This window comes from Lepidochelys kempii, chromosome 5, assembly GCF_965140285.1.
Source record: "Lepidochelys kempii isolate rLepKem1 chromosome 5, rLepKem1.hap1, whole genome shotgun sequence".
Taxonomy (NCBI): domain Eukaryota; kingdom Metazoa; phylum Chordata; order Testudines; family Cheloniidae; genus Lepidochelys; species Lepidochelys kempii.
In genome coordinates, this window is record NC_136384.1 from 45,322,164 (window position 1) to 45,337,717 (window position 15,554).

At 41.8% G+C, this 15,554-nt stretch overlaps 1 protein-coding gene and 1 pseudogene across 4 annotated transcripts in view; one reads left to right on the plus strand and one right to left on the minus strand.

Moving 5' to 3' along the window:
• DMGDH (dimethylglycine dehydrogenase) overlaps positions 1-15,554 on the plus strand; it is a 75,562-nt gene that overhangs the window by 1,336 nt on the left and 58,672 nt on the right. Inside the window, exons 1-2 of one of the 4 annotated variants that reach the window (XM_073344136.2) lie at positions 9-414; positions 3,273-3,447. In XM_073344136.2, coding sequence (XP_073200237.1) covers positions 308-414; positions 3,273-3,447 — 282 coding nt within the window. In that variant the 5' untranslated portion in view covers positions 9-307. Of the gene's footprint in view, positions 1-8; positions 415-613; positions 807-3,272; positions 3,448-15,170; positions 15,240-15,554 lie in introns of those variants that run through there. The other 3 variants (XM_073344138.2, XM_073344137.2, XM_073344139.2) reach the window with 3 other exon arrangements.
• LOC140911707 (sphingosine 1-phosphate receptor 3-like) lies at positions 9,966-14,788 on the minus strand (annotated as a pseudogene).

The following is a 15,554-nucleotide window of genomic DNA, read 5'->3' on the forward strand; positions in this document are numbered from 1 at the left end:
CCCACCCTAGCCCCACCGCGGGGCTGCCAATGCCGTGTGAGCCCCGGGCGCGCGGCGCTTTGGCCCCTTTCCCCCTCCGACGTGATGTAACTTCACACTCGCCGACAGGGAAGGCAGCAGGGACGTTCTTCGCTGGGGGGTAGCTCTGTGCCGCCCCGCCGCAAGGCAGCTCTCACCCCCTCCCGCTCGGTGCGGGGCGGACCCGGCTCCCTCCACTAAGGAGACTGGCCCCTGGGGCGGGAGACCGTTTCCATCCCTGCCGAGTGAGCCAGCCCAGCCCAGCGCCTGCGAGGGTCCGACACGCGCCATGCTGCGAGGAGCCCGGAGGCTGCTCCCACCCCAGCTGCGAGGTCGAGAGCTCGCCTTACCCCGCTGGGCGCGCCCCCTTAGCAGCGGCTCCTGCACTGCGGGGCGGTGAGTCCTGCCTGCAGGCTACAGCCTGTGGTGCGGGTGGTTCGCGACGCGCGCTCTCCTCGGGTTTTTCTGCAGGGAAAATGTTGGTGCGGATGGAAGTACTTCGCGAGGCGAGGGCTTCCCTGTGCACAGGCGCTATTCCCCCCGCAGTTGTTGTATGACCCCGAGTGACAGAGGCGAGGGCGGGCGAGCTGACCGAATATAGGTCTTCCCTATCCCTAAACTCTGCCCGAGCCATTCCCTTCATGGTTTTAACAGCTGAACAGCAAGTTAAGTGCTGCAGTTGTCAGAAAAGAGGCACCCTCGAATCACACTAGTCTGCGGGGTTTGACAGCGAGGAAGCCTTTAAAATACTAGTGAAAAGGCGTCGGACAGTTTTGGCTTCATTACAGGTGAAGAGGGGAATCCATATTAGCAGCTAGTGCTAAAATTAAACCTATTCCTGGCAGCGCTGCATAACTTACACCCCAGAGTCTTAAAGGAGCTAACCAAGGAGCTCTCTGAGCCACTTACTTTTAGTTTTTAACAAATCTTAGAAACCTAAGGAAATTCCAAAGGATTGGTGGAATGCTAGGGCATTTCCAATGCTTAGAAAGGGAATAACAGACCATTTTAGCCTGAGATCAATCGTCGGCAAAATAATGGACTGGTTAATCTGGGACTCTAGAATTAGAGGCTAAAAATATAATTAATGCCAGTTTAGCATGTTTTTTTATGGAAGGTAGGTCTTGTCAAGAGCTACCTTTTTTAAAAGAACAAGATTACAGCAACTATGTTGATTTACAAAAAGAAAAGGAGTACTTGTGGCACCTTAGAGACTAACCAATTTATTTGAGCATGAGCTTTCGTGAGCTACAGCTCACTTCATCGGATGAATAAATAATAAATTGGTTAGTCTCTAAGGTGCCACAAGTCCTCCTTTTCTTTTTGCGAATGCAGACTAACACGGCTGCCACTCTGAAATATGTTGATTTAGTGTACCTGGATTTCTCTGTGGCATTTGGTTTAGTACCAAATGACATTCTGATTTTTAAAACTGCATTAAGTGGAACCATCAGGGTACACCTTAGATGGACAAAAACGATCTCACTAACAGCTCTCACCCCCTCCCGGTCTGTGCAGGGCGGACCCGGCTCCCTCCACTAAGGAGACTGGCCACTGGGGAGGGAGACCCGTGTTTAGTTAATGGAGAGATGTTTCTAGAGGGGTCCACCAGGAACTGATTCTTGATTCAACATTATTGAATATTTTTACCGATGATTTAGAGTAGACCATGATATATATATCTTTGCTGATACAGTTTGCAGATTGGTGGGGTAATAAATAACAAGGAGGACAGGCTACTGTTACAGAGTACTTTGAATTACTTGGTTAGATGGTCACAATCCAACAAAATGGATTTAACAAAGCTGAATTAAAGGTAATACATCTGGGAACAAAGAATTCAGGTTATACCTACAGGGATACTTGGTTTTGGAAAGCAATGACTCAGAACAGGATTTAGGGGTCATCATAGGTAACCACCTCAACATGAGCTCTCATTTCAAAGCTGTGGTAAAAGGTCTAATGCAATCCTAGGATACATAAAAAGGTGACAAGTTTCAGAGTAGCAGCCGTGTTAGTCTGTATCTGCAAAAAGAAAAGTACTTGTGGCACCTTAGAGACTAAACAAATTTATTTGAGCATAAGCTTTCATGAGCTACAAAAGGTGAATATCAGGTAGAAGTAGGGAAGTGATTTTGCTTTTGTACACAGCTTTGGTAACGCTGTTACTAATACTGTGCCCAGTATTAATGTCTGCATTTCAAGAAAGATGTAGAAATACTAAAGAAAGTTCAAAGGAGGGCCACAAAAATGATCCAGAAGCTGGGTTTTTTGTTTTGTTTTGTTTTTTGCCTTCCTCTGAAACATCAGAGGGTGGCCACTGTTGTAGATGGGGCACTGGACAGAGTGAACCAGTGTCATACAGACATAGAGTGTGAGGCCAGAAAGGACCACCAGATCATCTAGTGTTATGAGATGGTAAAGAGCAGTGGTGAGCAACCTGTGGTCGCCCCACTGCCCATCAGGGTAATCCGCTGGTGGACCATGAGTCAGTTTGTTTACATTGACCATCCGCAGGCACGGCTGCCTGCAGCTCCCAGTGGCCACGGTTTGCCGTTCCAGGCCAATGGGAGCTGTGGGAAGCGGCGCAGGCCGCACGGACTTGCTGGTTGCTGTTTCCCACAGCTCCCATTGGCCGGGTACGGCAAATCGCAGCCACTGGGAGCTGCAGGCGGCCGTGCCTGAGGACAGTCATTGTAAACAAACTGTCTTGCAGCCTGCCAGCAAATTACCCAGTCTGGCCGCATGCGGGCTGCAGGTTGCCCACCACTGGTATAGAGGGTCCTCTGCCTTAGATGCCTAGCTGGTGGTCTTGCTCAAATGCTCGGGGTCTTACTGATCTCCAGATCTGGATTCAGGAAGAATTTTTTCCCCAGTTCAGATTGGCAGGGACCTTAGGGTTCTTTCACCTTTCTCTGCATCATAGAGCATGGATTACCAGCTGGTATCATCTGGCATATCGAACCTAATCAGTTACCTGCCATTGCAAGGGCACTGGGCATTGGTAACACCTCAGTCTCTTCTGTTCTCTGCCTGTGTCATACAACTGTTTAGTCTCCTGAGGACTGCAATGCTTAGTCTAAACCAATTTACTGGGCTCAACACAGGGGTGACTGGGTGAAATTAAATGGCATGTGAGATACAGGAGACGAGACTAGATAAAGGTCAATTTTTAAAGGTAACTTTTAACTACTAGCTTAGATGAGAAGATGAAAGATCAATTTTGTGTCCTGTTTGTGACTTTCTTTTTCCAGGGAAGAAAAGCCATCTTCTTTCTTGGGAACTAAATGGAAAGATACAGCAGAGACAGTGATTATTGGAGGTGGTTGCATTGGTGTAAGTCTTGCTTACCACCTGGCCAAGGCTGGCATGAAGGATGTCATTCTGCTCGAAAAATCTGAACTGACGGCTGGATCTACTTGGCATGCAGTAAGAAAACTCTTGTTAATCACTAAGATCTCAAATACGAAAAGAGATTTCAGATGACTTGTAAAACCTGACAGTAGAGCAAAGATTTTATTTCCCCCACCTCATGGCCTTCCAGAAAATCAGTTTCTCTATTATTTATCTAGATACAAAGGATAGCACTGGATTCTGTTCCTAGATCTATGGTAGACTCACTATCTGACCTTTGAAGAGCCAATTAGGGTATATCTAGACTGCAGTCACTTCTGTGATTGCAGTTTGAGCCAAGACACTTGAGCTACCTTTAATTAAGCTAGATGGGCAGTGCAACAGTGCAGCTCTGGTAGCGTGAGCTTCTGTGTGGGCTAGCCCAGCGAGAAATAACTGAGGGTTCTGGGAGGATTTTTACAGCCTGCGCTGAAGCTCGTACTGGCATGGCTTTACTGTTCTGGATCCCAAGATAGCTAGATTAAAGCTTTCTTGAGTATGTTGACTGTGATTGCATCCTGTGATTGCAGTGTAGACGTACCCTTAAACTACCCATGCTCCCTATCTGTAAAGTAGGATAAGTGTTGGTAAAGTGTTTTAAATCCAGGATATGCCCACACCTTGAATACTGCATGCAGTTCTGGTTGCCCCATTTCAAAAACGATGTATTAGACTTGGAAAAAGTACAGAGAAGGAAAACAAAATATATTGGGGTATGGAGCAGCTTGCATATGCAGTCCCTGGATTAAAAAGACTGGGACTGTTCAGTTTAGAAAAAAGATGACTAAGTGGGGAAATTATCAAAGTCTATTAAATCGTGAGTGGAGTGGTGAAAGTGACTAAGGAAGAGTTATTTACCACTTCACATAACACAAGAACCAATAAAAGATATTACCTCGCCCACCTTGTCTCACAAGAACCGGGAATCACCCAATGAAATTAATAGGCAGCAGATTTAAAACAAACATAAGAAAGTACTTCTTCACTCAGTGAACAGTCCACTTGTGGAACTCATTGACAAGGGATGTTATAGCCGAAAGTATAACTGGATTCAAAAAAGAATTAGATAAGTTCATGGAGGATAGGTCTATCAACAGCTATTAGTCAAGATGGTCATGGATGTTACTCCTTGCTCTGGGTGTCCCAAAGTCTCTTACTGCCAGAAGCTGGGACTAGACAGCAGGGGATGGATTGCTCCATAATTGCCCTATTCCATTTATTTGCTCTGAAGCATCCAGTACCGGTCACTGTCAGAAGACAGGATACTGGGCTAGATGGACCATTGGTTTGATCCAGCATATTCTTATGAGATTCTTGGAGGGATGATGCCACAGAAGTGAAAATAATTGTTAAAATTTATTATAGAAATGTGGCTATAGTTTGGGTTTTTAAACTTTAATTTTTACTTCTAAAGGAGATTTGTTATACTTAAAACAGCAATGCAAGAGAGCACTATAAATTAGAAGAACAGCTTTTTTTCTTAAGTTGAACAAAAATATTGTTGTCCTTCCTTCCAAACCTAATGTCCCATTCTGACACCAGCATTGGCCCTCTGTCAAGTGGTAATATAACACATATGCTTGTACTGTAGCAATACTTTATTGTACATTTTTTTTTTTTAGCCTAGGGAGGGGAGAGAAGCAGTGAGGAGGTGACATGGATTTCTTCTTGAATCCTCTGTCTCTGGTATCTGTATATGTGCAGAGAACAAAGCAGGACACAGAGGCCTGGTCTGTATTAGAAAATTAAGTAGGCTTAACTGTGTCACTCAGGAGGTGTGAAAAATCCCTGAGGGGCATAGTTAAGCCAACCTTACCCCCTGTGTAGACAGTGCTAAGCCGACAGAAGACTGCTTTCATCGACCTAGATACTGCCTCTCAGGGAGGGGCTGTATCATTTCAAGTGTAGACAAGCCCTTAGAGAAGGGCCCAGAGGTATCTCAGGGTGGGATGTGTGGTAGTTACTGGGCATGCTCAGTAAGCGGTCTCTGAAGCTATGCAGAGGGTTTCCATTAAGGGCTAGAAGTCTAACAGATTCCATACAAATCAGTGTCTGAAAGCTGAGTCAGTCAGAGCTCACTAGGGAAAGGTTATAAATAAGAGGATTTGGAGACTGCTCTGTGGACTCAGTGGATGAACAGTACAGGACTAAGATGTGTCTATTGTGAGAGCTGGGTCCCAGAGCCTCTGCCACATTGGATCCAGACTCTCTATCTTGTTGAAAGCGGAGGAGATGACCAACTATGGACACCAGGACTGCAATTACTGCTGGCCATGGGGCTCTTCGGACTGTTGTTGCTGAATTGATTCTGAGGAAATGGTTGAAGAACTAGCTCTGAGGAGTCCAGCTGACACACATACACTTTTGGTGCCACAGTGCAAAATCTTAATTGTTAAATGAGTACCTAGCTTCATGGAAAGCTTATTTGATCTCAATGAGGGTTTTCCCAAGGAGGAGAATCAGTTGAGAATGGTGGTCTCCCTGTAGAGAGTAAAGGCTGTTCCTCTCAACCTAGCTCCAGGGAGGAGAACTGGGGGGTTTCTTTGTATAAGAATAATAGAAGACTGGTGAAAGCTGAGTACCAGCTTCAGGGAGGAGGGTGGGGTGGGGGTTCTTTGCATAATGCTGATGAAAAGACTGCTGTATCACAGCTCCTGACAGAGAGCTGGGAGTTCCTCACTTTAAAGGAAGTTTCAGAGACTGTTTAGAATAAAGTGTCAACTCGGGAAACGAGAGTGGGACCAGAGCCCTAAGTGAAGGGGTTTCTTTTCTTGCTTGGTGGACTCTTTATTGAATAAAGGGGTGTTCTCTAATATGAAGCCTATGTTGAATTTATTGCTAGTCCCAGAGAGGGAGGGACTAAAATGGAGTGTCTACAATGCCATGACTGACCACTAGGGGCCAGCAGCAAGCAAGATGTGAGTCTGTTACTAGGCCTCTCTCCGTGATTTAACTTTTTATAATATTTTTATAAAAAGAAATCATGAGAGGACTGAGCTCTGGCCTATACTTTAGCCTACTTCTCTGCTGAAGTGCAGGGAAAGGGGAGTACATTAATTACATATATTACCTCAGGACCTGCTACCCATTGCAGAATATTGGTGTAAGGCTCCGTGGCAGTAGAACCCTGGTCTGTGGAGCCTAGGTTGGCTGATATTCCCAAATTGCCACTGGGAGGGTGTGACGGTGCCCCCCATAATGTTTTATGGAAATAGGCTTATGAGTATATATGACATAACTGGAATATGTTTTATGCTGCATCTGCCATGTCACATATCTCTGTAAAGGTTATGATCTACTGAATCTATTAATCCCATTTGTATGCATGTATCATTGTTGTATTCGAAGTTATGAATATTGGCTATGTACTGGCTTGATTTCTAAGTAGCCTTAGTAGAGCATTTGGTCAGCTTCTTGAGAAAGGAATGTGCAAATTAGGTGCCCAATCAAGAAACACTTAAAGGACAATGAATCTTGTAAGGCTCCAATCCACATAAGAAGTCTACCTGAGGACGTTTAAGGAAGCATGTGAACCATGGCTGCTACCTGTAAGTTCTGAGTCATGCATGGACATGTGACTTGCCCATGTGACTCCAAAACTCCATCTTGGAGCTGGACTTTGCATAGGAGAGAGGAGGGGGTCTCCACCCACAAGAGAGAGTCTATTTAAGCCTGTGGGAGACCCCTCCATTTGGTCTTCAGCTGACTCAAGAGATAGCTTCTCCACCCCCAGGGATACCTGAAAAAAACTGGAACAAAGGACAGTAACTACAGGGAGTGTGAGTGATTGCTGGACCCAGACTAGAAGGAGACTAGTCTGTAAAAGGAAGCTTACTGGGTGAGGTTTTTATCTGTATTCAGTTTTCTTAGACATAGACTTGCGTGTTCTATTTTATTTTGCTTAGTAATTCACGTTGTTCTATCTGTTACTACTTGGAACCACTTAAATCCTACTTTCTGTATTTAATAAAATCACTTTTTACTTATTAATTACCCAAGAGGATGTATTAATACCTGGGGGCGGGAGCAAACAGCTGTGCATATCTCTCTATCAGTGATATAGAGGGCGAATAATTTATGAGTTTACCCTGTATAAGCTTTATATGAGGTAAAACGGATTTATTTGGGGTTTGGACCCCACTGGGAGTTGGGCATCTGAGTGTTAAAGAGAGGAACACTTCTTAAGTTGCTTTCAGTTAAGTCTGCAGCTTTGGGGTATGTGGTTCAGACCCTGGGTCTGTGTTGGAGTAGACTGGCGTGTCTGGCTCCGCAAGACAGGGTGCTGGAGTCCCAAGCTGGCAGAGAAAGCAGGGGCAGAAGTAGTCTTGGCACATCAGTTGGCAGCCTCAAGGGGGTTTCTGTGATCCAACCCCAATGGGAGCTCTGAGGACAGTGCTGGGGGTGGGGGCAGCATGCAGAGCCGCCTCCCTCCCTGCCAGGGGCACGCAGAGACCTGTCAGCAGCCCACTGCTTCTGGGATCTGCGTGGGGCCAGCACAGGCAGGCAGCCTGCCTGAGCCCTCTGCACCGCCCTCCAGGAGTCACCTGTGGTAAGGACCTCCTGGCCAGGGCCTGCACCTTGTACCCCCTCCTGCACCCCAACCCCCTGACCCAGGTCAGAACCCCCTCCTGCACCCAAACTCCCTCCCAGACCCTGCATCCTCTCCTACACCCTAATCCCTTGCCCCAGCCCGGAGCCCCCTCCTGTTTATATTCAAATTCAAATGGCTCATTAACAAGGCAACTGTTGTCTACCAATAAAACTCCTGGAATTTCTCGTTAAAAGGAAGTGGATGTGGTCTGTCTTTACTAGTATGTTCCAACCTCCAACAGTTTGAAAAAGTCTAAAGTCAGAAATAAAACAGATCCGATAAATACCTTCAATCAATAAAATGACAACCGCAAAGAGAAAGATAGAAGATGAACATTGAGAATTTAAAAATGATTGGACTGAGTGTTACGCTTTTATCGTGAGTTCAGCCGGACTCCCATTGTCCCTCATTTGCAACGAGAAATTATCCAACAATAAGAAATCAAACCTAGAAAGACATTTTGAAAAGAAACATTTTTAAACCTTTCAGAGTAGCAGCCGTGTTAGTCTGTATTCGCAAAAAGAAAAGGAGTACTTGTGGCACTTTAGAGGCTAACAAAATAACCTATCCAGCTGGTGATGTGAGGAAAAAAGCAGTAGAGGAGCTCCAACACAATGCAGAGCAAACAAGATTTACGTTTGCTAAATGGATGAAGGTGCCAGGTGGAACCACTACTGCTTGTTTCGTAGCAGCTCAAGAAATCGTCAAATGAGGGAAGCCATTCACAGATGGAGAATATTTGAAAGAATGTTTCATTAAAACATCTGAGGACCTCTTCGGCAATTTTAAAAACAAAGATGAAATAGTTAAGAAAATTAGAGAAATGCCATTATCTGCAAGATAGTAAAGGACAGAACTATTAAGATGGCCAGAAACGTAACCAGCCAGCAGGTTAGTGACATTAGATCAGCACCAGGTTTTTCTATTGTCTGCAATGAGACATGCATTGTGGATGACATTTCTCAGGTTGCCTTACTCGGCAGATACGTTAATGATCAAGGTCCTCAAGAAGAGTTGATTGCGTTGTTGCCACTCAAAGAACAAACTCGGGGTGAAGATATTGCATCTGCTGTCACTGAAAGTCTGAAACAAAAAGATATTGACATCAACAGAATAATTTCTGTTGCTTCAGATGGAGCACCGAGCATGAAGGGGGCACACAATGGTTTCTTTTCTTTTCTTTGAAAAAGTATGGAGCACAATGTAATTTCATTTTGTTGCATAATCCACCAGGATTATGTGTGCACAATCGTTTCCAGAGGAAATCTCAAAAGTAATGGAAATGGTCATGGTCATGCAGCTTGTTAACAAAATAATGGCAAGCGCTCTCAATCATCGGCAGTTTTGTGAGCGTCCTCGAGAAGTCAACAGCCAATATTCTGATATTCTCTTCTATAACAAGGTAAAATGGCTTTCCAGAGGTGCAGTCCTGGTGAGGTTTGCATCATGTCTTGAGGGAATTAGGGTGTTCCTCCAAGAAAAGGGCCTTAAATATGCAGCGCTAACGGATCCTCACTGGTTGCAGAAATTCAATTTCATGGTGGATTTAACTTCTCATTTAAACGTGTTGAATCGGAAGCTAGAGGGAAAAGGAAATACTGCAATTTTGCTTTTGGAAGAAGTTCTTTCATTTGAACGAAAGCTGTCTTTGTTTGTTAGGGACATTGAGATGGGCATGTTAGTGCATGTCCCAACACTGAAGCAATACAAACAAACAAATGACTATCACATTGATGTTAGGTTCCTTGCGGAAACAGTCATCAAAATGCAAGCTGCATTTGCTGACTGATTTCACGAGTTCAGAAGGGAAAAGGCCACTTTGTCATTTCTGTTGAAACCGCTTGAAGCTGACACTTCTGCACCAAATTTTTCAGCATATGCAGGAATCGATAGAATGCAATTTGAACTTGAATTAGCAGACTTGCAAGACAGGGATTTATGGAATTAAAATTGAAAGATCTTGTCACTGAACTTGAAAATCTAGAAAGGCAGAAATCCTCCCTGGGGCTACAACACAAATGGTCTGAAATGGGCGACCTTAAACAACAAGACCAGATTATATTCAACGTTTGGAATTGTCTACCGGATACATACAGTCAGCTGAAGGGCTTCTCTCAGTGTTCGGTTCAACGTACTTCTGTGAACAAGTGTTTTCCCACTTGAATTTTGTCAAAAACAAACTGAGGAGCCAACTGCAAGATGTTTGTCTTGAGTCCTGCTTGAAAATGAAAATCACAGCATATTCACAAAACACTGAGCAACTCTCTAAAGATGTGCAACAACAGAAGTTGCATTAAAAGTATTGGTGAGTAGTAATAACTTTAATATGTTCAATTATTATTAGTTGATAAATTCTAACTCTACAAGTAGCTTCACATGTGATGCAGCTCTCGAAATATTTTGATCAAAGACGCACACAAAAAAAGGCTCTTCTTTGAAAGGTTGCCAACCCCTGCTCTAGCCAATTGAGCCACCGTTGTCAGGTCTCCTCCAAGTTTCTAAATATTTTACATACAATGTACCTGTGACTCATCTTTGTACAACCCTCCATTTGAATTGTTTGTCTTGTAGTCTGGGTCCAGAGTCTCAAACAAAACTTGGGTCAACGATTTGGCCTTGTGTTTCTCCTCCGCATTGTCCTTGTGATTACATTCAACAGCAGCAATCTCTGTTGCCCTGCTCCCAAGACACGTCTCAAATTCTTATGTGTCAACAGTATACTTGTTTCTTTAGTTCCCATAACCTCGCCTGTATGATGTCTCTTCATGAGCTGCTTGTTCTGGGGCTTTTAGGCACTTCCATCTTTAATCAACAGGTCTGTAACCGCTCATCCTTTTTTATGCTGCAACTGTGTGATACTCTTTTAGCCAATAGTTTAGGACTAATGTTTCAAAAGTCCATTGGTCTGTCTCCCTAAGCATGGAGGAATTTTTGTTTAAGGGCACAGGATGACACGGGCTATTGAACCCTGAGCTTTGTATTACTTTTATATTTTTCCTGAGGTAGTTCTCTTACAAAATTTAAAACTCAAGTCAAAACAAGTGATATGATAAATAGGTAGTCTAATTTAAAATGGTTAATGTTTTTTCCTATGATTTAAGTGTGTGAAAATTGAAAAAAAAATTTTAATTAAATCCTAAAAAGCTATAGACTTACTTGGACTGTAATCTGCTTTGGGCTGAACAGGCTAAATCTGGCCTCTCTGGTATTCACTAGACAGCCATAAACAAGGCAAAAGAAAACCCTCTGTATTTCCTTGCTAGCCATCGTGTAAATGCTGGGATGCAGCACAGAATTAGTGACTGCCCAGGCAATGAACCAATCAGCCTTGCATAAAATGGCGCACTCTCCATCTATGAGCAGCACTATAAACAACAAGGAGTCCTTGTGGTCATAAGCTTTCGTGGGCTAGAACCCATTTCATCAGATGCACTCCAACACGGCTACCCTTCAGAATAAACAATGGAGCCCATCAGACAATGAATACACTGACTACAATCACAAATGTCCGAAACAGTACTATCAATCTCTTTGAGTTGTTATGCTTAGTGACATTACGACTACTGGACTTTACCAGTGTCTAAATATGCACATAAAGGATGGTTGTCACCAAAACAGTAATAAAGATACTTATGCAAAATACAACCTGTTTCTTGGAATGAAGAGCAAATATTGTTGATCAGTCTGCTGAGTTATTGTTATTATTCCAGTGGAGGGTTGGCAAGGTACCCAAAGAAACCAAGATAAGCCAGCATGTTCTAATAAGTAGGAAAAACCCTGTACTTGCATCTTAAGACCTCCTTTTAATCATACCTCTCAATGGCTATGGGTAACAAACTAAAAGTGGAAGCTCCTAGGGCTACAAACGTACTGCCTTCCCTAATAAACCACATCATATGGAACAGGCTCAAAGTTTTCTTTCCAGACATAAGAATGTTTACTTTGTAAACTATTCCAGTTAACAAATCACAAATTACCAATAAAAAAGTACACCCAGTTGTGAAATTTGTTTTTCCAAGGGTGATCAATACCATCAAGTCCACCAGAACTATGAGATTACATATAATCAACAATGCAACTTTTTAAAGTCCATGCAATCCGTTTCCTTTTCTCGTAGAATAAGTTTTTGTGTATAATTATAAATTAGCAGTATCTGAAAATCAGCCTCTTCATTTCCTTGAGGGGTGAAAATGGCACTTCCATCTTTAATCAACAGATCTGTTCAAATGGCTCATTCTCTTTTATGCAATGGTTGTGCAATACTTTCTTAGCCAATAATCTAGGGTTGATACTTCAAAATACCATTGGCCTCTCTTCTTAGGTGGAGGAGAAACTTCATAGTATATTGCGGTGAGGGGGTTGTGAAAAGGGAAGTAGGTTGCATCCTTAGTATTGAATTATACTGTTGTTAGGTTACAGTTTGTCAACAAGAAAAGGCATATGGATGTCCTGTTCCCCTTGTGTTTGTGCATGTGTGTTTAGGAATATAGGCAGTAGCTCATGTGGGCCATCGCAAAGTAGCCCCTGCACCCTTCTTAAATTGTGGCCTCTGCCACTTTGGCTGTGCCTTTTAATTTCCCCCAGGCACTCTGCAATAGGGCTTTAGTTGTCATAACACCTCTATTTTCTCACTATTTAATGCTGTAAAACATCTAGGGTTACAGCTTATATAAAAGTAAAATGTAAAGTGTTATCTGAAAACATAAAAATAATTCTTTACGGCCCTTTGAATGTAATGATAAACAAAAACAAAAACAATGTAATTGTTGCTTTGATGGTGCTGCTACAAAATATCTCCATGCCTGTAGCCCCTCAAAATGTTTTTGTTAATTTTATTTTATTTATTGTTTCTGATAGTCCATTGTATGGGGGAAAATAATGCCTCATAAAGTTTCTGTATGACAAATGCTTGCTGATGCCAAAGCATGATAGCCAACAAAGAATGGCTACCTACAAAACTATTTCACAAAAAAGGTGTCTGTTATCACTATTCCCTTGAAATCCAGAACAGCTCTCTTATCCTTCTGGTCTGTAGTTCATGGTAAACTTTTAAAAGTTTATTTGATAAGATTAAAAACTGTGTGTTTAGCAAAAGAACGTGACAGTTTTAAATCAAGGTGGGAAAAGTCAGGAAAGGACGAGGAAGTGGGCTTGGAGCTGTTTCTTCAGATTACCATGTTAGAGGCTATGGCCTTATCTGTGAACTTCATGCAATGACAAAGCTATGGCTGTTGTCTTTTAAAAAAAATTTTTTTTTAATTGTAAAACCCATACAAATTTTAAAGCTTTCTTTACAGTTTACAAGTAGAACAAGTTTTGTTTGTTTCTTTGTCCTGCACTTTTAAAATTATTTCTGTTCTTTTCCTTTCTCTGCAATTTTAAAACTTTCTTTCTGTTGGCCTTTCTCTCTCAAATCTGCTTTATTTTGTAAATTATTTTAAAAGGGCTTATTCTCTGTCTACTGAACTTTACTTAAAATGTGTAAAAAACCTGTTTTCTTCTGAATATCTTCCAACTGTAACACATGAAAAAACTCACAAATCGTTCAAATGCACCCAATAAAGAAAAATACTTAAAAATTTCAAAATTGCTACTGGGCCAAAAGTGTACATGTCCAAAAATGGGACAGGAGGGCAGGACATAAATGAAAAAAGGGTCATGGAAACTTGTCAAAATGTATATGATGAATAAAGGTGCAACAGTTACACTACTTGCCAGCACTTTGGTCTTGATGGGTTGTAGTAGAGTTTCAAGGTGAAGAATTCTGTAGTAAGGGAGCAGACAAAATGGAAGAAAAAGCTCCCACAACAGGATGATTGTCATATTGTGAAGATTGTGATTGTCATATAGTCAGCAGTTCTTGTCATATTGTGAAGATTGTGATTGTCATATAGTCAAAAGTTCTTGCTGCTACAGAATTTGGTGGTATTACAGTAGGACAATAAAATAGTCTGCTTCAGAACGTCGTGTTGTGATATAGGTTCAAAAGGGAATGCCTATTATGTAAAACTTCAAAGTGACATAGTTGAAAAAGAGAGGGATCAAAGTTATTGTCAGTAGTTATGGCTCATGTCATCTAGATACTGGCTCATATAACAACTGTTTTGACTGTAGTAATGCCACACTAGGCAGCACTTAAAATATATTTTTATTTATTTATTTTATTTAGCGCGGTACATGTTCATAACAGTTTTACAGACAATATAGCAATATATGGAGCTATGTAAGCCCAAGGAGCTTACATTTTAATTCAGACAATATACTGCTTCAGATTTTCTCTTTCATAGTCCAGCCAGCATTGCTAGAACTAAGGGTCACAGTTTAAATCCATTGTATTTCTGTTGTTTCTCAGTGCTGAAACTTAGCTTGCAAGTTCTCAGCTCTGGAACAGTGTTACAAAATTTCATATAAATTGTGTTAGCTGTTTTACGCACAGTACTGTGAAAAAGTTGCTTGACTTTCATTTTATTTAAATAAAGACAATACAGAAAGCATGGATTTTACTCTAACATTAATAGGAGACACAACTATCAGGCCAAATTCTGCTCATATTTACACCCATCTAACCACCTTTGAAACAAGTGGTGGTTGCCTGGGTAGAAATGGGAGCAAAATTGAGCCTTTGACAGGTTCATAGATCTCTTCAAGCCCTATTCTGCCCTGAATCACTGCAATCCCATCGAAGTCATTAGGGCTGCACAAGGAGTAAGTCAGTCTAGACAGAATCTGACGCTTTGTTTTTAATTTGAACAGTTGTTTGCTAAAGCAGTGCTTACCATGTATCATCCCAAAAAACCCTTTATGTAATATTCTTACCATGCAAAATTCAAAGTAGTATGCTGTTTAATTATTACAGAATACCTAATAGATCACAGCACAAAGAAAATAAAGTCATAGTAAGGAGTTCTGGTCAAATCTGTAAGGGGACAGATTGTGTGAATATGTGATGAAAGAAATAATGCCAGTTTTCATCAGAATGCTGCTGTGATAATGGGTGCAGTATAAAATCCAGAATAGAACAGAACTAAAATACAAGAAACTAAACATATAATAGGATTCTTCCGTAATTTTTATAAGGATGGATTTTGACAATATCTGTTTTGATTTTTATATGCAAATGGTCACCACATCTAGATCTGCAAGACAGTTACCTTCTCAAATCAGACATATATAAAGGAACAATCTCCATCTGGCAAAGATAGAGCAAACTCTTCTCGGAATTGTAATCCTAAAGCAGGTTGGTCAGGTTATAATTGGCTCTAAATAGCACTCTTGAAACCAATAACATTCTTTATCTACAGCCAAATAGCACTCCAAAAAGTGTGAAATTCCTTCCTACATTTAAAAAGGTCAAAGATATTACTTCCAACTTGATCCTTGTAACTAAATGCCCATGGGTATGGGTATTATTGTGTGGTGAACACATCAGAGCCACTAGCAAATGGTTTTAGAAAGTAATTTGTGGCCCATATAACTAAATTATTATTACCAACAGTGATCACTACAACTGAATTTTACTGTATATAGAAGATTATTAAATACATCCAGGGGA